Here is a 27,964-nt window from a genome sequence, read left to right on the forward strand (position 1 = left end):
CAATTAATATGTAAAGCAGCATTCTGACTCACTTGGCGAGTTAATCTACGTTTCATTTAACTGCTTTCTCCTTTAAGAAGCATTATTTATTAAACGAACTTTACGAACTCCTGTTAACGCAAAATACTCACTTAGTTTTTACAATAATTTTATTTCGTTCGAAACAAAGAATTTCTTTGTTATTGTTTCGTTTTGTTTACATTTGTTCCCCCAGTTTTAGGAAACTTTAAGAAAGTATTTTGAAAAACATGCTTTGAACTCACTTGAGAAAAACTTTTTGTTCGCCTTTTCAATGTTTACATAGCATAAACTTATTATAACAGTATATACAGTAAAAAAATTCATTAAGGAAAACTCGAATAACAAAATTAACCGAACACTTTGGCGTAATTTCATTGAATTACTTCATTTCGATGCTTTTAGAGGGTTTCGCCTCCAAGTTATAATTACTTAACGTTGTTATACAAATCGATTCACCGAGGAACTTGCTGAAAAGTTATTTGAATATTTATTGCCGCATTTCAAGTTTTACGGGACACGCCCTACATTTCTTTGGAACGCGTGGGCCAATCGGGTTACAGTATTCGCTTTCCCAGCAACAAACATACGAGTGAAAAGATGGAAAAACCAACGTCCAACGAGTTTAGAGTTAATTGATAAAAAAAACATCAATTGAATTTTTTAATTTTTAAAAGGACGAGATTTGTGATGAAAGGGCAGAGTTGGTTTTCGGTAGGGCTAAAATTCATTCGAGCGAAGTTAGCCGTAAGACAAACAAGGCCTTTTGGTCGTTGAGCGACAATTGGCAGAATGGGAAATGCTGTATTTACATAAATCGCAGAATTTCATTAGTTAATGGCGAGAGCAGACGTGCAGTTTGCGTTTGTAAACTCTGCGCGAGGGAGAGAAATAGAAGGGGAGGGGGAATTGCTATATATAAGAGCAGCAGAAACTAGTTTGACAGCAGCAGCAAAACGAATTTCCAAAAGGATGATCGATTAATGAAAAAATTCCAATGGAATAATGAGAAAAAGATAAACAAAAATTCCTCCTCGTCGACGATTGGCTGGTTATTAATAAACGGCTGTTTCCTGTTGGCCGACTTTAATATATCGTCACACCTGCTTTATGGATATTTTAAGATGCCAGATGTTCGACTCTACTGATTGCTTTTGTCGGAATACGCCAGATGTGCGTGCGAATAATTGCGAGGGATTAATATAAAAACCCTCTTAATTAAGATAATGTAAGATTTTTACTTGCACGAACTGTCTCGTGACGCGTAAGTGACAAGTCAGCTCGAAGCACGAGAGAGAGAGAGAGAGAGAGAGAGAGAGAGAGAGAGAGAGACGAAGAAACTATATAAGGATTTTTCCTTATAGAGTAAATATAAAAAAAAAATAAATAAACCGTTTGGAATGGCAATTTTTGCATTTAGCCACCGTTACTTTCCAACTGTTCGGGACGGTCTCATTTTTCCAGGGAGGAGAGGAGGGGGGGGGGGGATAATGGTTTTATAAAATAGTCAAATATACGGTTATGTTGAAAATCCTCTTATAGCAAGCAGTACGAAGCTCTTATCTAACTAGGAGTGACTCGGTACGGGTACACTTGCAAAACTACGAATCTTCACGCTTCTTGCAAACTTCCCTACAGTATTTATTTTATTTACAGCCGAGTTTATCCGACGCGCGCAAATAGGCGGTTCCCTACCGTGTAAAAGTTACGGGAATTACATCGACCGCCCATTACGTAAATCAATTTATAAATTCTACCATTTTTACTCTCCCCCCCCCCCCCTCTACCGCTCCTTCCACGCTATACAGTTATTATTATTATTATAGGCGAGCATTGTCTCTGTGTGCAAATAAAAATGGAATTGTAGAATAATTTTAACGGAAATGTAGAAAATTCAATTCCGCAGGATGAAACGACCCATTTAGCATATTTTATGTGGGATAGGAAAGAAAGTAAGAAATTTTTCTCCCATTCAACTCTCGCGACCGACCTAACTCGTTTATTTATGTTAAACTTATTAATTTATGTTAATACACTCGTGCAAATTTCTGTTGCACCAAAAACAAGCAGAATTCAGCTTCGACCTGGTTCTTGCATATAAAAGTAAAGTTTGTAATTTTATTGTGTTTCTGAGGTAAATTTACGTTGTTATTTGGAGAGCGTCAATTAAGTACTTAGGGACGCGGTATTGAGTCTTCGAATACCAATAGTTTGGAATTGTTTTGAGATCCATTCGAGTCGGGGAGAGGCTCGTAACTATGGGAAATCATCTAAATAATATTTCCTTGGAAATAAGAAACCAAGTTGGGAGAGACGCGCAAGTTTTAACGAGAAGACGAAACGAGTTTAGTTTGGCGAGGAAGAGAAAAATTGGCAAGGATAGATATACCTTTGCTATTTCTGTATAGAGCAACAACAGCGATTCATTGTGGAAAAATTATTTTCATCCCCCCTCTTCGATATCGGAAACAATCGGGAAATCTAATAATTTCATCCCCCCTCCTAGATACCGAAAGCAACCGGAAAATCTAATAAATCCCCCACCTTTGCACTACAAAAGAGACAACTGAACAACGTTGGAAGTTTGTCATTTGGAAAAAAAAACTAAGCTTCGTTATTTTCCAATAAAATGGAGGAAATGAAAAAACTTGGATGCTTTGATACACGGTCGATTGTTGAAAGTATTTTAGATCGCTTCTTGGTTAAAAAATAAATAGAAGGAGGGGAGGGGGGGGGGAGGATTTCACGAGCGTTGAGAATTTAATTTATCGTAAGAATTCCTAGGGATTGCAGGCGGCTAAAGTTTGCGCGGACAATAAATAATAATAAATTGCGGCCACTTACGAAGATTAATGGCCACTTTAGGAAGATTAAAATACTTGTCAAAGTATAAAATCTCGTCGGATAAAACAAGATACAATGAGAGCCATTAAAGGCCACGAGAAAAATATGTAGTATACGTATACAAATATGTGTTATATGCATTCAGCAAGTATGTATATATATATATATGCAACAGTAATGGGGGGTTAATGTATTCCACTGTAAACTCTGCATTAGGATAAATTGAAGTTCCCTCGGCTTCTTCTCGCTATTCGCAGCATAATCGCTTAGCCGCTCGACTTGAAATTACGAAAGAGAAAAGAAGACAAAGAAAAAAGTGCTTTTTATCGCTAAAACGGTACAACGATTGGATCCATTTGTATCCATTAACGCAATCCTTGCGCAAAATTGATAAAACAAGGAGGAAGCAAAAGAGTGCGGTGTATTTATTATTAGGCTGGACTTTGAGGTTTATTTCGAGATTTTCGCGAGAGAAATTGAAGACTCTGACTTGAGGGAAATACATCCGGTGCTTCCCCCGCTATAACGAAGCGTACACAGCAACCCACGTAGTATAGCATCGTGGAAATTGCAAGTTTCGCCGTGCAGAATTTTCGGCCTCGATCGGATAACGCAGCGATCAAACTTTCATGCCTCCAATATTTGACGCGACAAACGATTTAAGTTGGCATAAATAAAATCAGAGGAGAGAATCGAGGATCGAATGGGGTAATTTTGGTGAAAGTAACGTTCGCTTTGCGTTCTTTCAATAATGCATTAACGAGTGGTGGGTTTTTTAGCGTGAAAATCTTTCTTGGAGAGGTCTCGCAGGTGCGATTCGATTTTCACGGCGTGTAACACTTTCACCGATCTCCGGAGTACACTGCATTCGATTTATGCATGGACGAGAGAATCGTTTCGAGTCTCTCTCGACTGTCGACAGCTGGATCAACACCGAGAAGAAATAAGATTTTACTTAACGAGTGTTCCACCAAGCGCGCGGGATCCACCATTTGCAAAGCGATCGGAACTGATCGCCTTTGTCCCACGCGCGTTGTCGTTTCGGACAACATTTTTTGGTAAACAAAAACAACGGGAACAAAACGATACAACGCCGAGTGAAATGTTTATACGCTAGGCTCGTGATCCTTCGTGCAAACCGATAGATATAGATCGCTTTTGACTCGTGCGTTGAGAGTTCAAACAACCTTTTTGGTAAACAAAAACAACAGCGTACAACGCAAAGTGCGCGCGTTACGCGCGCGATTCATGATGCGAAGCGATAGGTATTGATTGCTTTTGACCCACGCGTTGTCAGTTATAACAACTTTTTTTGCTAAACAAAAACAAAACCATGCAACGTCGAGTAAAGTTTATACGTGTTAAGCGCACGATCGATGATGCAAAGCGATTGACAATAATCGCTTTTGACTCGCGAGTTGCCAGCTCGAACAACTTCCTTTGATAAACAAAACGACTAAAACAAAAGCATAGAATACCGGGAAATGTGTATGCGTTAAGCGAGCGATCTATAAAGCAAAACGATCGATAATGATCGGTTTTGACTAACGCGTTGTTTAGTCGAACAACTTTTTTTTCGTAAACAATAACAAAAACAACGCAGCTAATAAGGCAATTTCGCGAAAGAAAGCAATACGACATCGAGATACTCTCGTATCTACTAATTAAGCAGTCCTCTCTCACGCCGAAATGAATTTCAATTTCCGGTCGTCCACCCACGCGCGATTTATAACGCATCGGCACAGCAGGCCAACACGAAAGTGAAATTCGAAAGCAACGCGAGAGAGCGCACTGTGGTACTACGCTACATATGGTATATAAAGTTTCAGTGTACGACTGTATCTCAGTTAAAATTTTATTCCTACTTCTTACAATTTCCGCAAATGCCAAGTGCAATTATTAATGAATTTAATATAAACGCACCAGTGATTTATAGAGGTGCGTTCGTTCAAGTCGGGAGTTTAATGGATATAAATAAACGTAGAGATTGAATTTATAGCACCGCGAGTGGGAAAACTCGTCATTTTATTAGCCGACAAGTGTCGAGTATCGTGAATTTCTCGTTACATTTTGCACGCCCGCACTTTCTCTCTCTCCTGGACTCTCATTAATTATAACCACACAGCTCTGTTGCAATTCTTCGATCTTCGCGCGAGATAAAATCCGAGCTCGAGTTTTCTCTTCTTCATCCCTGACATATACAGGGTGAGGCAGACTCCCCACAGTTGGAATCTTTTCAACTACGAGAAATATCAATTTTTTTTTTTTATTGGAGAGACTTTTGAATTCAAATACAAAGGAGTTTTCAAAACATAAATAAAAAAATGGATTACTCACAGACATAAACGTTCTCTCGCGTCTACGCTCCGGGCATCTTAAGAGTCTCGAGCCCTCTATGTATGATAAATAGCTATCCTCTATTTTTTTCAGGTTTCATCCCTCCGTGCAATCCATCATACAGAGCGTCTCTCTCTCTCTCTCTCTCTCTCTCGGTACCGTCGATTAATTCCTCTTAATTAGTACCTCGAATTATCGTAAATTTTGCTTCGGCTTCGTGGTAAATTGACGTTTGCTTCGTTACGGAATTTTTTGTTGGACGTCGAGAGCAAAAAGGAACTGAGGATAAAAACTCGGTGTATATGTGCGTCTGTGTGAGTATTGTATGGGATAAAGTTTACCGTAACGCGAGCTGTACAACAGAACATTATTATTGCCAGCCGAGACTTTTTACGACGTCGTTTTACTTAGTAAACGTAAAAAAAGTTCATCCAATTCCACGTCTTTTACGATCGTTTGGTTTTGTCGTTCAAGCACCGCCCTCCCGGTTATTCCGAGTAATGGACAAATCGCCTCATTTTTTTTACCGATGAAAAGAACAAGAGAGTACTGGATATGAAAATAATTTTCTCTTTAGATACACACTTTTCTCCTTTTTTATCCACAAATTTAAAGGATCGTTTGTTTCCTCTATATTTCCCTGCTACTACGCTGCCTTCTATTTACCCTCTTAATTTAAATAACCGATTGCTCTTCTTTTTCTCATCGAAAGCCCCTCCTTTTTTTTCTTCATATTTTACCACTATTGCAAAATACTAATCCTGCTAGTTTATGAAATAATTCCAGGAAGAGAGGATAACGATAGATTTGTAAAGACTTATTTCTGGAATAAAATTGATACGTTTCATAAGAAATGTATATTTCAAGAGAAAAGAGAGAGAGAGAGAGAGAGAGAGAGAGAGAGAGAGAGAGAGACGGAATGTAAACAAAACAAAGAAGGATACAACGCTCTGCAGTTAATCCGTTCTTTGTTCGCCGTTGTTTTTTCTATTCTCGACAAAAGAAACAGCGGATTGTAAATTGTAAACCGAGTATCAGGTCTTTTTTTATCACGAAACGATTCTCTCGAAAGCGAATATACCGAGAATGATCGGTCATCGGTGGTTATCGGAGATTGTCGTTTTATACGGCGCAAAACGCCTCGTTGGAGTTTGCGTATAGGCCACCAAAATATAATCACATAATTTACGGTAATTCAGCAGAGGTCGATAATGGTATAGAGAAAAGCGTATGATTTCCTGGAGCGGAGAGGAGAGTGCTGGAGTTTCTCGGGTAGGTAATAAAAAGAAGAGTGGCCTGAAGGTGGAGGGAGGGGAGGAGGGGGGTATAAGAAAAAAAGAGGCAAAAAATGGAGGATGCAGAACGAAAGGAAATTAGAAAATAAAAAAAAAGAGGAGAAAACGCGAGTTTTCCTTCGCGGCAAATTCCTCGGGAGAGAATTGACAAATAAATTACCGAGCTGGCGAAAGAAATTGCGTGGAAAACTTTGTTTACTTGTCTTTCCTCGTTCGTCTCGTTTAACGAGAAATTTTGAGGCTGAAAAAGTTTCCTCGGTGGTTTGGAGAGGGGGCAGGGGGCTAAGCGTTCCCTCACGGTTCTCATGAATAATTTAGGAGACGCGCGCGTATGCGTGTGTGTGTTTATGTGTTCGTTGAAGCTCTTAACTCGTCGGGAGTAGTAATGAGGGCTGGCTATTATTTTCAATCAAAGAGCCCATTACGAAGGCGTAGCCCTATACTGATTCGATTAACAAAACTGATTTCATCCTGAAAATGGGATACTATTTTGTTACGCAGCAAACAAATATAACGTCTTTCAAAAATTCTAATATAAATATATATATATAAGCAAAGGACCTACGTCGATACAATGAAGCTTGACTCATCAATTATACCGGTTGCAATGGCGACTATAAAAATAAAAAACTTCACGAAACTAAACGTATTCCGAATATAAATTTACTGAATATTTTACCGTCGAGAGGGTTTTATTTCAGACGTTGCCCCGTAATCTTCTGTCTTTCGCGATGTCCAATTTGGGAGATGGATAGATATTAATTGGCAAGGGCATCCAATCAATGGCTTAATTTAGCAGTCGAGAAATTATTCATTCTTGTGAAACGCTGAGTCTGCACGTAAAAGACGCGTTTTCCCTCTCTCTCCCTCTCTCATATAACTAATGCGAACTCTCATGAAATCGCATTATCCCGTTTCAATCAGTACGTAATTTATTTCTAAGTTATAACTTACCTCCTCTCTCATTATCTATTCTCCGTTAAACGAGTTACTCCTCCTCCCTGCTCCTTTATACCTTAGGAGTTTAATAGCAATTTTTATCCTCTCAATCCAGAAATTCGCGTTTCTCAGCGAGATTAAAAGTGCGATCTAACGTTAGAGGAGATTAAAAGTAGGAGGGAGGGGGGGGGGGCTTTGTTAATGTTTCCTAATTATCCGTGGCACGATAGATTTCAGTGTTGCAGTTTCCACGGCTAATCCAGGAGTGTCTAGTTACTCGGGGCTTAAGCTCCTCGTTAACTGCGAAACGTATCTTCGTACACTCCCACCACTTCCAATGTTGGCTAACTAACGTGTCTGATATAGTCAGATTACGGGCCCCGCGAGTAAACTTGAGCGTTTGGTGATTTCAATGCTGAAATACCGATAACAATGTCCCTAGTCGCGTGGATCAAGCAGCTTGTTTCTCAAAATCATATTCAGGGAAAATGTTCTTGAAAACAAATCTTTCAAGAAGTTTGTTTCCATTGCACAAGTTTTCCAAACAGGCTCTTTTGCTATAAATGAAAAAATACCATTTTCATTGCACTCTATAAATAATCGAGATCACGTGTTCGTATAATAGAAAAGGATATCCGATTTTAAGCGACGACATGAAATATTGATAGAAAATCATATCCTGTGCAAAATTTAAAATTAAGGAAGCAGTCTGTACCAAATCTCATAGAACATGCAGTGTAAAGTCGATATCGACGAATGTTTCACAGTATTTTTATTTGGCAATTAAATAACTTTTCAAACAAGAATCAAATTTTACAAATATACAAGTACAAGCGTTTAGAAATAATCTAAAGCTTAGAAGATTGGTGGGGAAATTTGTATGGGAAACATTCGTTGTATCTAACTGTACGTTACAGTATACAACTATATATATATATATATATATAGACATATAAAGTGTATAGAATGGATGACGTTATATAAGGCGTTATAGCAATTGCGCAAGACGATTTACAATTCGCATTAATGCGTTACATATTTGTGGGTAATTCGATCCCAGGGAAACCATTAAATAATTCCCGCGTGATTGCCTCTTATTATTATTATTATTATTGTTATTTGCTCAACACCAATCGTCCAATTACTACCGTTCGAATCCCCATTGTGTGCATTCCTCTACTGCCTCTTATTTTCTTATTATACATACAGCTGGCTGTCGGCATTTAGGACCGAATAAAAAAAAAGTTTGACGCGAAAAATTGAAATAAGGTTGAACTTACGAGTGAATTCATCACCGATTGTTCGAGAAAAGTCGAAAGTTATCGCGTGAATGGAAGGGGACGATAGTTCTCGACGTTGAAGGACGAGTAGCGGATGATTTCCTTTGTTTCCAAGGGCTCAGAATTCGAGCGAGGGGCCCTTTGAGGAATGCGAGGTCGTAAAAGCTGCGAAAGGCAGTGGGAATAATGGAAAAGACCGGTTTTCTATTCGCTCAAAATTACCGACGACCCCTCTCTCGCTCTCTCTCTCTCTTTCTCTTTACACTTGTACATTGAGAGAGAAGAAGGAAACAATAAAAAAAAAAAAGAAACTCACCTGATCAGCCATATTGTATCCGTCGTGGTGATACGATGTTTGATGGTGTTGCGGCACGTTTAGCGATAAGTCGAGATTTTCGCTTCTCTGTAACAAGGGAAAGAAAAAACAAAGTTCCATTAGTAAACATTGTTTACAGGTGAGAAGACGTTATTCCTGAAATTCAAAGTCGAGGGTCATAAATGGTGAAAGACGCACGGACCAATTCTCGTATTGGCCGGACGGGTAAACAAGTTGGTTCGTGGAATGCGAGCGGGTCGTAAAATCAAAGGATTTTCTTTATTGAAAAAGTGTGGACGCTCGCTTAATAATAAGACTGTGGCGCAGCTGTGCACACTGCAGCTGAGTCTATTGACCGAGAAGATTATTTACTTTGGATGGAAGATTGTGCCGGGCCAGGCGACAAAAAAAAGTTTACGAGAAATTCAGTTGAACAGAAGTTGAGAAATGGTGTGCGTGTGTGTGAGCAAGGAAGGAGAGGAGAAGAATTGGCTTCATGGAATGTCCTATAAAGCGGGTTATGTAAACATATCGTATTACGTCTCGGGGATTATCCGAGCTAAGATGGATGAGTATTATGGTTGACGAGGCGCGATGATTCAAGGATATTAGCGGTTGTCGGGGAAAAAGTGATAAAGGGTTGATATAATCGAGGAGGATGAGTTTCGCGAGCCTGGCTCTGAACCCTTTGCACGGGCCATCCTATCTCGTTACTGTGGTCCACGTGTAATATACATGCATATATATAGGGAGGCGATATATCTGACGGGTGACACGTATAATTGCCTGATCGTATAGATATACCGAGTTACGATAGGTAAACTCCTCCGATCTCGCCGTTATCTCTTCCATTTTGTGTATGTGCTTGTCCGAAGGTGTGGGAAACACGATAAATAAATTAACGCATCATTGCCCCAATGTCTCTCGGACTGGCGGTGGATCGTCGTCCCACGGGAGCCAAGTGTTCAACGCGTTCCTGGAACCACCCCATTCGTCGCTGAGAATTCCTGGAAACCCCAACGAGCTTTGTTTTTCACTCGATGAGACGTTCTTAGAACGCCTCGCCAACTTTGTTTTCCTTTTCCATTCGCCTTTTGTTCGGCCAGACGGTAAACAATAACAAACTCGCTTCGTGTATTCGTTATACACGAATAAACTCGTTGTTTACATTTAGCGTCTATACAACCGATTCATGGGAATTTTTAATAAACGTTTTTCTCGCTACAGCTTTCTTTTGTATACAATAGTTCCTCGGACTTTAATAAACACGTTGAAGCTATTTCGTATTAGTACAGAGTTATTCATTTCAATTGTTCCTGGAATTTATTTTAATATTTTTAGTATAGGAATAAAGGGTCGAGCGAGCGGCGGGAGGTTGGGGAATAATGGGAATTTGTCATTTTTATCCTCGCTTGTTTGGAGGAATGACCGATGTGAGGTCAGGGTTAGAGTAGAAGAGGAGGGGAACTAAACTGAAGGGGGTCATGAGAGGCGTGGGGGGAGAAGAAGGGAATTACAGCAATTACACAGAAATTGCTGCGTCTATCTCCATTACGTTACATCCCAGCAAACTTTATTTTCCTGGCGCGTGTCCCCTTCCCAATGAAAAGGGAGACAAGCATACGTGCCTGTATCTTAGGGAAACCAACCAATCAGGATGCCTAATGGCTCCCCATCTTTTCTGCGGTAACCAATTCCGCATTCTAATTCGTCGAGCGGACCCTCTACGATTCATCCAACGCGATTTTTATCCTGTGTGTGCGGCTTGCAGAAATTTGTCTCTCTCACCCAATAACATACTTTTCTCAGAATTTTCAAGCTTCAACATCGATGATAATTTCCCATTTGTCGGTACGCGCACTTATGCATGAAATTCCACAGGGAATACAGGGTGAGTCTGGTATGCCGTTTGCATTGTTCCCGTTCCGTTCCAGCCCGAACCAACCGTCGAATTCCTGCCTAAGCAAAGTCCAGCCAGCGAAAAGGGAATATCCGGGAAACTTGGCGGGAAACTCAACGAAATTCGCGAAATGTCAAATGCAGACATCGTCGAATTCCCAATGATGAATTCATCTCCTCGCAAGCGAGTCACGACATTTCCCCCTTAATTTCGCGCGATACAAATCCAATCCTTTTCGATACAAGAGAATATTTCTCCTTTCCAGCGGTTTCCACAAGTGTTTCAATGGACTCTGCGTCATTCCGGTTTATGGATGATCGAAATGCCGAGCACATCTCGGTTGAAAAGCCGCATATTTTTGGCGGGAAATCTTCTTGGGGTTTGAAAAACGAGAGATGCAAATTGGTTTGCTGGATGTTCGAGGTCAGCCATGAGCGAGAGATATCGTGAGAGGCAATCTCCTGGTTGGCCGAACTTTCGATGACTAATAATCATGCAAATCGGGTTAAAATCAGTTCTCCCGAGCCGAGATGCAAACTCCTCCCCCCTCCAACTTGCACTTTAATGCATCAAGGGACACGCGGGAATCAGGATTAATCCCACCCCTATTAATAATCTCCATCTACTTCGAACGTAGCGTCAATATTATAACGATAAAGATGTGTGTTCGAATGTACACGGACACAAAGAGAGAAACAGTGTGTCATTTGCATAATGGACAAATTGGAAAGTGTTGGATCGATGTAAATCTTTTCTACTCGTCGTAATTGGAAAAATAATAAAAAGAATTTAGCGTTGTAGGACGTAGCAAAATTAATAGTAAGCGTTAATTAAATATCGTATAAGGAGGAGAGGGGATGTGAAGAGGATGTACGTGGGATGATGACAGAAAAGGGAAATAGTGGAAGAGCTAGGTGGGGGGTAGAGGGTATTCAATTATCGCATGGAATAAAATGTAATTAAAAGGGGCAGCTCGTTTGTCGAAGAAAGAGGGAGGGGGGGGGGGGGGAGAGTATTGAAAGAATGGAGCGGTATTTCGCATTAATTAAAAGTTTGTTATAACAAGGCTGGCTGGTGGTTTTAGGAAGGGGCAGTGATTATACACACTCTAACACGTGTAAAAATTCGTTTCTCCAAATAAAATCCTGCTTAGCTAACTCACCAGTGTTACCCTCCCACATTTATCCGTACTGCTGTTCCATTTTCATCCCAGGAAACCTCTCAACCCCTTCTCTACATCCTTTTGCAAACATAACCCCCCTCCCCCTCCCCACCAGTTTTGTTATTCCACTCGTCCCAGCGTCTAATGGAAATTTAATCCTGCGCCGGATAATCTTGAAAAATAAACAGATTGCGCGCGAAGATTGTATTCGATTTGGCGAAACACCCTCGCTCGAGCAGCTTTATAATATTTGCTCGCGTGAATCACTCGTGGAATTCACAGCGGCCAAACGAATTGCAGAAATTAATTGTGGAATTTAATCGAGATAGACGTGGGATTCTCATGAATTGCAAATATTGGAATGATGGATTATAAAGTGGTCGCTGTGCGCTATACTAATATAGACAGTACTGATGTACATGTGTATTAATCGTTGGGAGATAAGGAACTGTGCAAGAGCAATGATAAAAAAATGTTTTAATCGCTTTTGTACGATCATCCTGCGAGCGAAAAACGATTGCATCTGTAATTTAGCGAGGGGACGCGAGGAGGAGAGAGGCGAAACATTGTTTCAGTGAGAAATTGAATTTCGATTTTTCCATCTTCTTGTCAGCGTTGTACACGGGAATGGAAGACGATTGATTATCGAGGGATACACATGCAGGGTAATCTTGTTGTATTATGAAGGGGGCGCACCTATCCCCCCCCCTCTCTCCCCCTCCTATACCAGTCGTAAACCTCACGAAGCAAGCTTTCTCAGAATTGATTAACGACACTTATTCGCTGGCACAACGTAGCAAACATTACACTGATGTAACTCGAACAGAGCACCTTGAGGGAAACCAGAAAAAAAGTATAAACAAAAAAAGAAGCAAAAATTCATTGAGAAAACCAATCAAAGCCGATGGTAATTTATTAACGTCCAACTAAACAGTCGTAAATAAAAAGATTAATATCCAATTTGCGACAAATTATTCTCAATGATAATAAACGTTTTTACGGCAACCCTTTTTATTTCCCATAAAGTTGGTCTCGGGGAAAAAAGCAACGACAAAAAATATTGTTAAAGCGTCCTTTTTTCCGAGACTTCCTCCTCCAAGCATCCAGCAGCGCGATGGTCGTCGAAAATTGATATGGAAACTTTTGTTTCCCGCTACAAGGGAAACAATGGAGGTTTTGTTTACCCGAAGCGAGTGCCTTTCATCCTGGTCGATCGTTTGCGTTTCTTAAGCGCGTGTGTCTGTTCAATATCGCTGAGAGAGAATTTAACGTTTGTTTTTATTTTCCACGAGTGTCTGCTGCGTGTGTGCAATATCGTTAGGAGGATCTAACAATAAGCATCCAGGAATATGTTATTTGAGTAGATATCAGCTATCTCGGCTTCGGCAGACGTTTTATTATATTTCGCTGAAAGTGCTTTCATTATCTTACCGAGCGTACTTGCGTAACATCGTGTATTTAATATTTTTACTGCATTCCCATTTGGATCCGCCTTTAAGAGGGACCAGCGAGCTCTGCTCGTTTCTTTATTTAACGTTAAATGTATTTCCTTATTATCCGGACAGTTTCGTGCCGTGAGCTGCTTTCGCGTTACACTTTGTTCCAAAGCCACCCCCCCCCCCCCTCTCCAACAACCACTGAATATTTTCATTTATTTAGATTTATCTCGGATTTACGTATTTTATTGCCTTCCAGCCGTAAACTTTATTCCCCTTACTTTCTTATGACATAGTTTCGTTTTACACAACAACCGTAGATTCGCGTTAACATCTTGCCCACTCTCTGGATATCAATTATTTTTCTCGTTCGCTCGAGAGACCATTCGTAGAAACTTCATAAAAAATAAGATAGAAAAAAGGCAGTAAATTGAAAAGTTTTACACTTAACAAGATTTTTCCCATTAATTGTATCATTGCTAATCGAATATCTTTGTGTTAAACACCGAACGATTGACTTTCTTATTAACGACGACTGAGAATATTTATCATCATTATCACGACGTATCATTACGCTCAAGACTGGCTTGCCAATCTTTTCTTCTCGATATTTTCACGAGATTTCGTGTTTATAGATAGCTTGGTGATATTTGTAAAAAAAAAAGTAGGATAGATAAAAGGCAATAAATTGAAAAGTTTGAATTTTAATCATCTTTTTCACATTAATTATATATCCTTACTAATTGAAATCTCTCTCTGTGTTAAGTATCGACCGATTGGTTTTTTATTAATAAGGATTGAGAATAGAAAAAAGGCAGTAAATTGAAAAGTTTGAATTTTAATAAGGTTTTTGCATTCATTATATCGTTACTAATCGAATCCCTGTGTTAACTCTGGCGGGTTTTTTTATAAACAAGGATTGAGAATATTTAGCATTATTACCACGACGTATCATTACGCTGAAAACGGGCTTGGATATCTTTTCTTTTTAATATTTTGATGAGATTTCGTGTTTGGATAGCCTGGTGATATTTGTATTCAGCCCCGCCACTTTATTACGCCCGGTATACGTGTCTCATTACTTTTTTTACGACTATTCCAACTTCATGTATTATTTATTTTGATGGCATCGGTATGCGTTTCTTCCACTCTCTATCTCTGGCAAAACCTACACATAGACACACGTACGTAGAGAGAAAGAGAGAGAGAGACGCGAATTAAAAATCCCATTTCTTTTCATCCGATCGCAGCTTCAGAATTTTCCACGTTAATTAAAATTGTTCGTTTCGAGCGGCTCGTAAATTCTTCAGCGCGAAAACTTTAATCGTCCTGTGACAAGTTTTGCTCATTGCGATGTGTATCCGCGATCGATTTGCCAAGTAAGTTTGTTCGTGTGTGTATAGTTGATATATAGTTTCACGAATATAGAATAACTATGGCCAAGAAATAATAATACGGGACGAGTTGTTTGAGTCGTGCCTCATCATTTATTTTCGAGCTTCGTAGAGCCACGTGGCCTTCTCCCAGTGGTTCCCAACTGGATGATAATAACGAGAAGAGAAGAAGGAGAGAGGGATGAGATAATTGGGAAAGGAAGAAAATCTACTCTTTTAGCATAAATATAATACTATACTTTTAGCCATGCGATAAGAGAAGCAGGCACAAAGGCTTCATTCATCACTGAGCAATAAATACCGAGGACCTTATCCAATCTACAAAAAGGGGAGGGGGGGAGACAATGGTTGTTCGCACAATAGGGATACAATTTCTTCGTGGCCGTGAATAAGAATAGCAGTGTAAAAAACAAAGAAAGAAGGAGAGAAGAAGAAAAAAAGTGAGAAACACGTTGAGATTGTTGAGATAAGGGTAAACAAGTTGCGTGCGTACGGCGTTTCTACCAAAGTAACTTACAACGGTGTAAGAAAGTGGAAATCGAGGCTGGATATAAAATTTTTATCGGGAGCAAAGAGAATGGAGTGTCTCATTGCGATAATAATAATCCTAATAGCGCGAATATCCTCGGAACGTTCCGAGGACGTTCTCTGCACGTCGTGTGTGCTATTAGGGTAAGTGTATAAGAAGGGAATTTTTAATCTGCGAGTCGTCGTGTGTCCTGCTTACGTATACCAAAGGAACTTGCAACGTTGGAAGAAAGTGGAAATCGAAGCTGGATATAAAGTTTTTATCAGCAGCAAAGAATGGAGTGTCATCGCGATAATAACTAAGAAGGCAATTTTTAATTTACGAGGCGTGCGTCGAGGAAGAAACGGTGACTGGCAGGCACGCCATTCCACCATTAATGATAATAATAACAATGAACAGACGTGCAATTTCATCCAGTCCAAAGGACTATAAATCACATACGCGAGACTAGTCGGAGCTTGGGAAACGGTATAAAGCTAAGAATCCACGTTTAACGAGGGGGAAAACATTTTCATTTGGTAAACAGATCGGCTAGGGCCGATAAATAAACGCGAAATGGCCGCGAGTGTAATTACTTTTTACCCCCTCCACACTCCGCAAGAACCATCCGTCCAATGGTGGAATCGATTTTCAATAGCCCCCCCCCCCCCACTCTATCTCTCTCCCCAATAAACCACCCTGTTCATTTAATCCGGAATCATCGGTTAAAACACGCCGGTCCCGGGTTAAATATTTTTATTGCAAATCCATCGTAGATCGCTAATTCTTCTCGGGATTTAATTAAATTTTGCCGATTCCACTCGCGGATAACGGACGCCCGTAGAAATTCGATAATTGAAGTTTGGCCAGGGCACGATTAAAATCATTCGAATCATTCAACGTTTCTCTCTCTCTCTCTCTCTTGTTATTCTGCTTTCCTTCTCTCGACAATACGCTGTGTTGTATATCGATTCGTCGAAGGATTTTATCTCTTATTTACCAACAGCAGCAGACATTATATATATATTTTTTTTTTGATTCTTTTATTATTTGTTTCCCTCTCGATCCTCGTGGTTATTACCAGAGCAATTCATGGGGTGGAATTGCATTCTTTATCTGGCGCGCAATTTTCTTCAATGGCGAATTGCGTTTTGGCAGAAAGAGAAAGTGTGTGTGTATATGTGTGTGTGAGAGAGGGGAGAGGGAGAAGAATGGCAATTGATGGGTGAAGGGCTTTGGCGAGCGGGGTAGTACAAAGTAAATAACCGAGCAGGTGCGTGAAGGGAAGAAACGCCCTTGGATCCCGGCCATTATTATGGGATCACGAAATCAAGTATACAGCTTCGGGCGAGAAAAAATGCTTTAATTTCTAAGAAGAAAAAAAAAAAACGAACATAGCACGTGGCGAGTTTCAATTTTAATCCAGAGATTAGTTATACAGCTGGGCCCGTCGTTCTCTTAATATGCAGAGCTCGTAATTGTGTCAGAACAACGAGGAATGTTGTGTCATTATGAGATCATAGTCAGGAATTCTAAAGATAGTGCGCAATCCTAAACTCAGCAGCATTCCGTCGCATTAGAATCCCTCTGATCTGGTATTTATGTGAACTTTTCCCTTCGCCTATGGCTTTCCAGTCAATTAATATTTCTCCTATAAATTATTGTTTATCAAAAACTATTGGTTAAATTGTTTGTTAAAGTATGTAGGCTTTATATGAAGCTTCAATGAAAATTTATTATATATATATATATAATAAACTCAGAAACATTCCGCCAAATTAGAATCTCTCCGATCTGGTAAATTACGTCAACTTTTTCCACCACGTAGATTTCCAATTAATTAATATTTGCTATAAATTATTATTTACCAAAAACCATTTGGTTAAATTGTTTATTAAAAATGTAGGATCTATATGAAGCATTTATTGAAATTTATTATATATGTATATATATATATATATATATATATATATATTGATGAGGAATTTAATTAACCATTCCTCTCTAGCGAGTGTAAACTCGAAAGAGCAATAAAAAATAATATAACAAACGAATGTACGAGAGCAAAATTAGAACTGTGTGTGTATGTGTGTGAGGTTAGAGAAGGTATTAAAATGTATTTGAGGGCAGTGTTGAAAGACACGTACGAGAAAATTCATTGTAGATACTATATATATATATATATATATATCATACTCTCACATGGACAGAAGAGGAATTGAGTAATAAAAGCAGACCGCTAATAAATGACGAGCTCGCGGTGTAATCTGATCTAGATAACGAGGTAAATAGGCTGATTCTAGAGGGTTCTGAACTTTACCACAAATGTCGCTAAGCAAAAGGTCATTTGCCAGGTATCGCGCATGCGCAATAACCGATTTTAACTTCTTATTCGAGAGGGATGAAAATTTCAAACAAATACACACCTTTTTTCAATACTTTCCCACAGTTAAATGTTTACCTCGAGCGAATGAATTTTAATTAATCGAAATTATCTTGACTTCATTCAATAGTATTTATTTAACCGAATCAGCTATATATCATAAAATCAAATACATTTTCAATTGGCAATATTCAGACATGGTACATTATTTTAATTAGATCATTTTTCTAATTATAAAAACTTCCGTTTACAAATAAAAACATGTAAAAATAATAAATGGAGCAGTAACATAATATTGCGTCTTTACAATTTCGAATTGCGTGCTTCTAGAATAACAAATATAGTGTCAATGAAGGTCTCGGCGTATTAAAAAAAAATCACGAATTTATATAAGTTTGAATCAGGGTATAAACCTCGTTTGGACGAACTTTCAGTCACTAAATCCCTGAAATTGACAAAGTAACCTAAAGGATGTAGTAAAAAACATGGACAGAAAATTTCGAAGGAACGCAGATATAGGAATGAAAAGGTTTCAGTCGATGGCTCACTCGCGGCGTGCCAACCGAAGCATAACACACGCGTGTACAGTCTGACACCCACACAGAGAGGTTGAATAACAGAGAGCGGATGATAAAGCGTGTTTCCGCACTTGCCAGACCGGATGGCTGCAGTTTCTTCAACCGAGCCGGAAAGAAATTCCCACTTATAACTCTATGACACAACTGAGAATCTCAACTGGCAGAAATTTTCAGAGAGAAAAGAGGGACGTTGTGTGGAAATAAGAATAATAATAAAAAGAGAGAGGGTGGGGGAACATAGTAGATGATCGTTTTAAAGCTTGCGCGTATCCTGTAATGCACTTCCCCATTTAATGTCTATTCAGTTTGCAGTATAACCATTTAGTCGAGGTATTCGAGCTGCTTACCGTACGTGCACTTTCTATTCCTCCGCTGCTAAATGGGACCCTTGTACTCCCCACCACGCTCTCCCCCCCCCCCCCCCCTCTTCTACAAATAAACATTCTCCAACAAATATTATCGTTCGGGTTGAAATAAACCGATGCACGAATCACTTATGGATCTCGCGAAGAATCAAAAGCTTGGAATAATTCGACTTCCGGTGCGTCGTAATATGCTAATGCGTTTAAGTAGCGTACAAAGTATACAAGCACGTTGAACGAGGTTCCCAGGGACTGTTTAATTAAATTTAAAATATATATATGTATATGGACCTTGTAAAATATATCGTAATAAAAACATTATTTTAATCCTGAGAAAACATATCCTATGGAAAATGTATTAATAAAAATGGGATCGTTAAACTTTGGTATGAAACAACATTGCTCTCCTAAAAATATGGACAAAAAATATTAAGCTATTCCATAAAAATTTATAAACCGTGTCCTAATTGAAAAGTACGGTTTATATAAGAAAAAATAGTATGTCAATATTTTAAATAAATACTCTTTTTAAGTGCTAATAATTTGTGCTAGCAAAAAATAGTATTATAATGTTAATAAGGAAAATAATTGAAATAAAAAAAAAATACTGAAATGTCATGTTGACAAATAAAATCTTCACGTAGAAAAATAGACACAAAGTGATTTACCCAAAAGCATACACGCTAGAACCTGTTTTTTATTACGTAATATTTCCACTATACTACAAAAATATTGTTTGTCATAATTGAAGAATTTGACTGCTTTTATACAACCTCGTTAAGTCCGGGCTTGTCAAGTATACGCTTATTACTAAAATTCTCTATAGAAAGAAATATAATCGAAACGATATTTAATTCTCGTCGTCCGTTTAATTGGTCGAATAAATTCTAAGAAATGTCCGCTTATCTTTAAACCTTAAAAGAGTATTGGATTAATTCGAATAACATACTTTCTACATTTTAATCGAGTTGGTTATCCACGTACAAAACTTGTAAGATATTGCACCGAGAGAAAGTTTAATTCCGTTAATTCGCTCGGTAGCAATTACCAGCGGATAATTGGCAATTGGAATATTTCCTCCATTCTATTATTTCTCCCATTTGCAAATGACAATAAAATCTTACGAGTTCCTCTATATAGCATCCTCCCTCCGCGAGGACCAATTAACGATATATTCCGCTTAAATTCGGGAAGGTTAGATTGTTTTTTACCGCGTTTGTGAAAAATTTTCCCTCTAGCCGCCGAAACATTGAGAAACCCGAGGAGGAAACCGTGCGAGAGCCAGGAGCTTTTCAGGTTTGCATTTTCCGAAATGGCTCGGTGATTCCGGTAATGGCTGGTGTGCGAGAAGAAACAACTGGAAGAAACTTCCTCTAATTACGGAAGAATTCCAATCGGAAATGAGTTGATGATACGTGGCTCGGAATCACTCGAGCGATAATGCTCCACTCTTCAGGGTTTGCTGTTTACCACACCGTAGTAATTCCATGCTTTCGTTTGAAAAATTGATTATCGAGCCTTATAAATCCCAGACAACGTTTCAAGTGGTCGAGAGGTTAAAACCGAAATGTTGCGTGTTAACGTTCTCGAGGAAGCAGCAGTTTTTGGTGAAGAAAATGGTTTACGATAGTGGAAAAAGGGTCTATTTGTGTGGGATATTGAAGGAGAGGAGAGGAGAGAGACTTGGGAGAGACCACACACACGCGAGAGAATCGAGACGTCAAAAGAGACCCAAACCAAAGCAAAGCACTCTTTCCTCGACTTTACCCCCCCCCCCCCCCCCCCCAGCTCTTTCGTTTACATTCCTACGGTGCCACGTGGTTTCCTCCAGAGAGCAGTAACACGATATCCTTTGTAAGAGAGACGCGAGTAAAATGGCCGCTTATCGAGCGTCAACGGTCATAAACCTCATTCACCGCTAATTCCATGCATTAACGTAAACATATCCACCCCCCCCCCCCCCTCCCCTCCTAAACCGACGTTTATCCTTATTTTTAAAATTAATTTTTACGCCGATCGCGCAAGTTTCGCTATAAAAAAAGAACATTCTGTTTCGTGCAGGGATTACGTGGTAGTTTTTCGCTATGCGGGACACGTACATCGATCGAAAGACGGATAAGCCCGAACACGCAAGCCAAACAAAACTCGATCGATACTCACGAGAGACATTTACCTTTTTCAGCGGCTTCTTCGTGGTTTTTGCAGCTATTTCAGCGCGTGCCAAGCGAGTTCTCGGGGATTCGATGCGTTCAATTTCACTTTTTAGATGTCAGCCCACGCGAACAATGCACGTGTTGCGTAGTTAGTGGTACACGGGGGAGAAGAGGAACGTCACGGGTAATTATTTTCATAATTATTAAACACTGATAGCGTACGATATCCCAGGGTTATTTGCGATGTTGAAGAGAGATAAAAAAACTAGGATGATACAGAACGAAATGGGATCGTTGAAGCGAGCAATTAAATCTGGTCGATCGCGAGGATAATTAAGCAATTGGCTGTTCCTTCCAATCATGGGACACGTGTTTCAGTTTTGAGCTGATATATCGAGGAGTCACGTGACCACGGTGGAAAGAGCTTTCGGAGAGCGATTGGGAAGAAAAAAAGGAGGAGAGGAGGAGAGAAAAAATGGGCCAGGCGGCGGACTGTAATGGGAAAATGACGCGTGACTAAGTGCTTTGGCGCGGGGAGAGCGGCCCGTCGAAAAACACAAAAGATCCTGCGAATCCTGCGGGAAGGATATATACCTGGACGGATTATCTTTCATTCAGCCGGAGAGCATTGTCGGCTTCCGCCTGCCTGCTGCTCTTATTAAAAAGATTGTTTCTGCAAGATTAACCCCCATTCATTCATATTTTATCCTACTACGACCTAACCTAACCATCCCTTTCTTCCTCGTTCATTTTTATATTTAATCTTGCCCTTTTCTCCCCCTTTCTCTCAATTCTTATCTTGCGTAACATTCGTAATTGTTGTTTTTCCTCTTAACGCTATCCAAATCCAAACTGATACTCATAAATATGGATTTTTCTGCTGCATTGATTCGTCATCCCTGCGCCACGTTGGGGTTAACGTGTGAGCTCGAGAGCGAGAGCGAGAGCTGTCAGGGTCAAGGGAGGGTGAAGTTTGATAAATTGGCTTTCAGATTTGTCGTGGAATACACCGATGAGTCAGTCATTCGCACCTCGCATGTTGTTTCCATAACTATATAGATTTAGTCACGTATTGAGGAGGAGAAACTCTGGATTGAATGCATTAGTCTCGATTTCTTATTTATTTTTGAATATTAAAAGTGATTGCTTTTAAAAAAAAAGTTTTTTTTTTTACATGAATTTTTCATACTATTTTCTTCCCTCGTTCGATAAAAAAGTTTGTTTTAATATATACATATATATACTCCTGATTAGCGAGTAGAAGGAGGCTGTATGATAAAGTTACGTTGGCAGACTTTAATTATGCACTGATTAATATAACGCAATTTCTGAGAAAGTTCATTATGCAACGATTCTAACGCGAATTACGTACGGTGATTTCGTGAAAAACAGCAACAAAGAATACTAAGCTTCGAATGTCGGATATGGCCCAGTTGCATATTTTAATTCGATTAAAAAGCACGGGCTTATTGGGGCTAATGCGATTAAACGCTAATATCCTTCAACGTACCTGCTACTCCACCCACCCCCATCCAACAACAAACTTCTAACTTTCAATTTAATATTCCGCAGCAACAATTTACCGTATCCGTGAGAGGGAGGGGGAAAGAGAGAATAAGTTAATTATAAGCACGCCTTACGATTCTCCCCCTGTTTGATAATAATATTTCACATTAACTTGTACCCACCTTCTCTTGAAACTCCAAAATGGAAAGAAATCTATATACGTATATTTTTCAAGATGGAGAGAAAAGTTGGTAAAAAAATATAACACGTAAAAATTCATTTTGACTCTATCCGTAATTAAATCTTGTTCCTGGAGAGAAGAGCCATTACGAGGAAAAAGTATTCCAGCTACCGCGAAGCAAAGAACAGAGCTAATTAATTTTCTCGGAAGAAATATTCCCACTTTAAATTCTCAATAAGAGATTCCTTCCTTATCGACATCCAGCATCTTTTTTTCGTCCGTATAAAATAAACACGAAGAAAGAGGGAGCAAAGAAAGAAACAAAAAAGGAAATATAGCAACAATAACTATCAATATATCGCAGCGAAGGAAGAAAATACTTAGTAACGAGTGAAAGGGATTCCTTGAATTTCATTGTTTGCTTCTTATTCCGAGAAGGGATTATACGAGCTCGAGAAAAATAATGTATATATAAGTGGATGGAGGCAAAATATGGGTATTCAAGTGGTAAACAACAGCGAGCTTTGAGGGTTCTACAAAAGCTATACAACTGACTCTTTTAATCTCCTTCATCACGCTGTAACAAGCTTTATAATTTAATTAATATTAATCAAAATAAAACAGAATGCAACGATAAATAAACGAGAAAATTCCCTCTGTGTTGTTCATCAGAGATGCATCGATCTCTCTAAAATGTTTCATGAATCATCAAAGCAATCGCTTCTCTCGTGATCGCTACAAGATTTAGAAAAATCAGATTTCAAACATCAAAGTATAATCGTAAAATATATATGCGAGCGAGAGTTCTTATAAACACTACAGCGTAACATCCAACTAAAAGCACATTCTCGAAGAAGATAAATTACAGTAAGATGTAAAAGTTTATTTTTAGAGAATCTTTTGCGTTGCTACAAACGAATAAATTTCCAAAAAATCTATGAAAGAAATAATATATGTTGGAGGAGGAGGAAAGTAGAATATCGAATTAGAAGCTCCAGTGTTTAATTTATCGATGACCGCGGGCTCTATATTATTTTAGCTAGAAAAAAAAAACAAAAAAAAATGTGTTCTCGCTGAAACTAAAACATAGATGTTATTTCAGCTACCCATTGTCCACTCTTTGTCCCTAAAATGCATATTCAACGCTGTCCTATCAGGTTTCACACGTAAACAATAACACGTTCGCGCGTACGACTGGTATTGACCTCTACCGGGAAAATTTATAAGTATACGCGATAAATACCCGTTGTATACCCGCCTGTTTATAGAAGCATCTCCGTGAAGTGTTCACCTGCGCACTCTCTCACACACGCGCTCACACAGAGAATTCCATGGCAAGCCGAGTTATAAGTTTTTCCCAGTCGAGAAATGCAAAGTCGTCCGTTAAACTTGCGAGAAAAAAGGAGAAGAATAAACGAAGAAAAGAAAAACTCGATCTCCATGCGACGCGCACTATACTTATTTACCTCGCTTCTCTAATTTACATTTTTTCCAAATTTAATTTACGACTATTGAGGTTGTAATTTTAAAATTTATGATCAGCTTCTTTGAATATGTATTTTTCATCAGCGACCGTTCGAAAATCTAATTATAGCGTGTACAGAGTACGTATAAATATATATTTTATACACTATTATCGATGTAAATTGTTTATCGGCGTTAGGAGCGCGAGAAAAAAGCACGAGGGGTGATAAAGAGGCTGAAAATATTCGCTAATTAAATGGCCGATAAATATTGGCCAATTTGATTTTATAACGCGCGCATATCGATTACCATTTAGATCCGATTGCGTTTCTTGTTTCCTTCGAAACAACTCTCGTAACCCCTCCCTCGTCAATTTGCAATGCAAAGCAATTCTATTTCAAGATAAAAGGCAAAAGGTCCGTTTCAAAAGTATATAACGCGTTGTCGAGTCTGGCATTGATATATTAATGTACTTACTCAAGATTAGAACATTAGTTAATAACGATGTTACAGCCGCGCGATAAGATAGCCGTAGTTTAAATTTCCAATGTGGAGCGTATAAATTTTATTATCAAACCGACACGGTCGATGGAGGGGGGGGGGGGGGGGGTGGAGCTCGTCAATTTTAATGCCAAACAAATTTTATCGTGTTTCCAACAGTAAAATCTGAATGTTTACAAATACCGACGCTGCAAAAATCGACGAGCTTTTTGCGAAAAATCTCGACGAGCGTTTTTTTTTTCATCTCTATGTATTTACCGTGTAATATGAATTCGGGAAAGAAATAAGAGCTACGTAACTGGATAAATTATGAATTATATTATGCAACTGAGAAGGATGATCGTTAAAACGATCGTGTAAAAGCGATTTTTACGCACGTCGTATCTCACTTTTATTGTTGCTCCTTTTTTCTCTTCGGTGAGATAGGAGAGATGGAGGTTAGGAGAGGGAGGGGGATGGAGGAGGAGGGAGGGGAGGGGGGGGGGGGAGAATGACAAAGGCACGTTTAGGTTATAATGCGAGGGGCGGAGTAACAACAAAGCACTCTGAATGTAAATGTCTATCGCTCAGGAATCTCAAGCTGGAATGGGAAGGAGTATAGTGAGGAGGGGGGAGAAGGAAAGGAGGATGACGGGAAGTGAGAGAAAAAGAAGATTGGAAAGCACAAGACGGGGCATCGATCTTCCTTTTGACAAGCAAATTTTGTTTCAACCGTTACTTCATTTCAAGAGGGAAAAGGAAAAATAACGTGGAATGCGAAAATTCTCCATTGGAAAAACAACGGGATAGCAAATAGAGATGAATTAAATTGAACGTTCTCCGGTGTACAGCAGCAGTGGCTGTAGATGGTACATGTATACAGGGTGTCTCGGAGATTTTGGTCAAATCGAAACCTTGGATAGAAGAGCCGATTCAAAGAAGAAAACTTTTATACCATTTTTTTGTAGTATTGTTCATATTTTCCGATTTACACAATAATATAGTTGGGCCAAGAGTCTACTGTTATGCTGCTTGGTAAGTATCAATGATACGAGAAAAATTCATTAGTTTTTTACTACTTATTATCATATCCATAAATACTTATTCTACACTATTTTTCATATTGATCATATTTAACGAGTTGCATAATAATTTTTGTAGGTTACGACCTAACGAAATTGCGCCTAGACGGATTTTAATGTAACTTGAAAAATATTAGTAATATGATAAAAAGTTGTTAAACCTTTTTTACTGTTTTTATCGTGTCTAGAAAAAGACTTTTATAAATCTTTTTTCCTATTATTAATATCCACCAAGCGGCATAACAATTTATGTGTAAATTCTTCGCCTAAAAATAGAGTCAGGTTAATCGGAAAATATTGACAATATTAAAAAATGGTATACACGAGTTTTCTTCTCAGAATCGTACTTTTTGTATAGAATTACAGTTTGAAAGCAAAAAAAACTGAAAACACCCTGTACATACAGAGAAATTCAGGAAAAGTTTCTCTTAAATATAGAAGATACAACTGGACAAAAGAATCATCAACAACCACTCGTTAATTGGTCAAGTCGGGCTAATAGCAGGCACGTCGATCAAATTATCATGCAAATCGCCTATAAATTTATTGAATTACACACGTGGAGAGATTGACGCGCGCGCCCGCGCGCTTGATAGCAACAGCAGCGATTTTCCAACGTCTTTAACCTGTAATATTACTAGCAAAGCTCGATGTAGAATGCAATTAACCCACTTTGCGCTGTCGTAATTAATTGATTAATTGCTAGTGACTGGCGTGAGAATAAAACTCGAGATGGAAAATCAACGGTCGAATCTTTCTTTTCTATTTTCCACGGAAAATGGATGATTTTTTTTCATGCTTTCGAATAAAACGGAAGTTACGAAAGATAATCATCCATGGCTGATTCTTTTCTTTTTCCCCTCCTGTCACCATAAAACTTGCAAAAAGCAATACTCGTAAAAGGTAGCGCAATTATAAAGGCTCAACATAGCGCGGTGTGCAATTTGATCCTAAAAATAAAAGTTACGAGAGAAAAAAACAACTAATTGTAGCAGCTTGCGATCAAAAAGCAGGTAAATAAAAATTATTCCTTCTGCTTGTAACAGAAAAAGCATTTGTTTCTAAAAAGGGGAGATGTTTTTTTTCTTCTATGAACTCGAATGAAAGAGGTGACTTCCGGAAGGCAAGAGAGTATAGAATTTTTTTAAAACATTTCTTAAAAAATATTAGTAATGGTAAGAAATATAATAAAAACATAGAGTTAAAGATTGTTTGAGAACATAAATAATGTATTAAATAGGATTTTCGTCTTTAAGAAAATCTGTCATAAAATGCTCGCTTATTATAAACACGACTTCATTGAGGTCAAAATAAAAAAAAAAGTATCAAATTTTAGGGAATTTGTGAGGGTAATAAACTTCGAAAAAGTTTAAAGGTCGTTAAGAAATATATTATTCATTAGTAATTAATAAGCTTTCTTCCAGACGATAATATTTTTCTCACGAAACACACTAGCAGCTGTATTTTCCTATAGAAGGAAGAAAAATGAAAAAGTCGAGAGATAACTCTCTTTCAATGATATCTTATCACGATAAAGTATGTGCATACCAGCGGAAGTTGGAAAACGTTATCAAAAGATTTATTTCAAGTAAATAAATCGTCCGGACGATCTGTCGAGAAATATATCTCAGCTAAATTTAAGCAACATAGAATGAAAAAATCTCATTTCTATCAACGCTTACAGTTTTCTAGAGAAAAAAAATTCTACGTAAAAAAAAAAAGATTTACTTCCAGTAAATAAATCATCGGAAAAACCAAGAGATATATCTGAACTAAATCTAAAGAGCAAAAAACGAAAAAAGCAGGTTTCAATAAACATTTACAGTCTTTCAAAAAAAGCAGATTAAAAAAAGAAGAAAAAAAGATGTCAACATCGAGTGAATAATTTAATTCCACAAAATAATTTGAAGAGTCGATGCGAACGAGAAGAGTTGCGTCAGCAGTTTTATTTACTTAATCTTACGTCACGTAATTGAATTTAATTGCTTTTATTTATCCATCCAGCATTACGCAATAGAATTTAATGGAATTTCTCGAAGTCATCCAAAGGCATGTATAATTGAATTTGGCATTATTCAATCGAGCTCTCCTGGCTGCAGGTTTTTCTCTCCACTTCCCCCAACGCAAGTTGTATCTTCCTCGTTATTTTAACGATCACAAAGAGTAGGTAAGAAGCAAAACAAAAAAACAGAAAGTAGAGATAAAAAAAATGCAAAATTACGTCGATAAAATCGAGCATATTTTTTCTATTTGGTATTTTCAGTTCGGATTCCAACTAACGTTCTCTTAATAATAAAAGGAGAATAATATCATTCCGAGCCCTTATAGACTGTGCAAGAGAAGAGG

The 27,964-nt window shown here is 38.5% G+C and overlaps 1 protein-coding gene across 4 annotated transcripts in view; it reads right to left on the minus strand.

The window, feature by feature from the left end:
* LOC136781118 (TOX high mobility group box family member 3-like) overlaps positions 1-27,964 on the minus strand; it is a 145,008-nt gene that overhangs the window by 16,031 nt on the left and 101,013 nt on the right. For all 4 annotated transcript variants that reach the window (XR_010823872.1, XM_066739849.1, XM_066739850.1 and 1 more), the window contains one exon: positions 9,030-9,116. Coding sequence is in view for 3 of the 4 variants with exons in the window: in XM_066739849.1 (XP_066595946.1) it covers positions 9,030-9,116 (87 nt within the window). In the remaining variant the exon portion in view is untranslated. The remainder of the gene's footprint in view (positions 1-9,029; positions 9,117-27,964) is intronic.

The sequence above is a fragment of the Prorops nasuta genome, unplaced genomic scaffold (assembly GCF_024137725.1).
Source record: "Prorops nasuta isolate Cenicafe-Biocafe unplaced genomic scaffold, Cenicafe_Pnas_1.2 PNAS00021, whole genome shotgun sequence".
NCBI classification, from domain to species: Eukaryota; Metazoa; Arthropoda; class Insecta; order Hymenoptera; family Bethylidae; genus Prorops; species Prorops nasuta.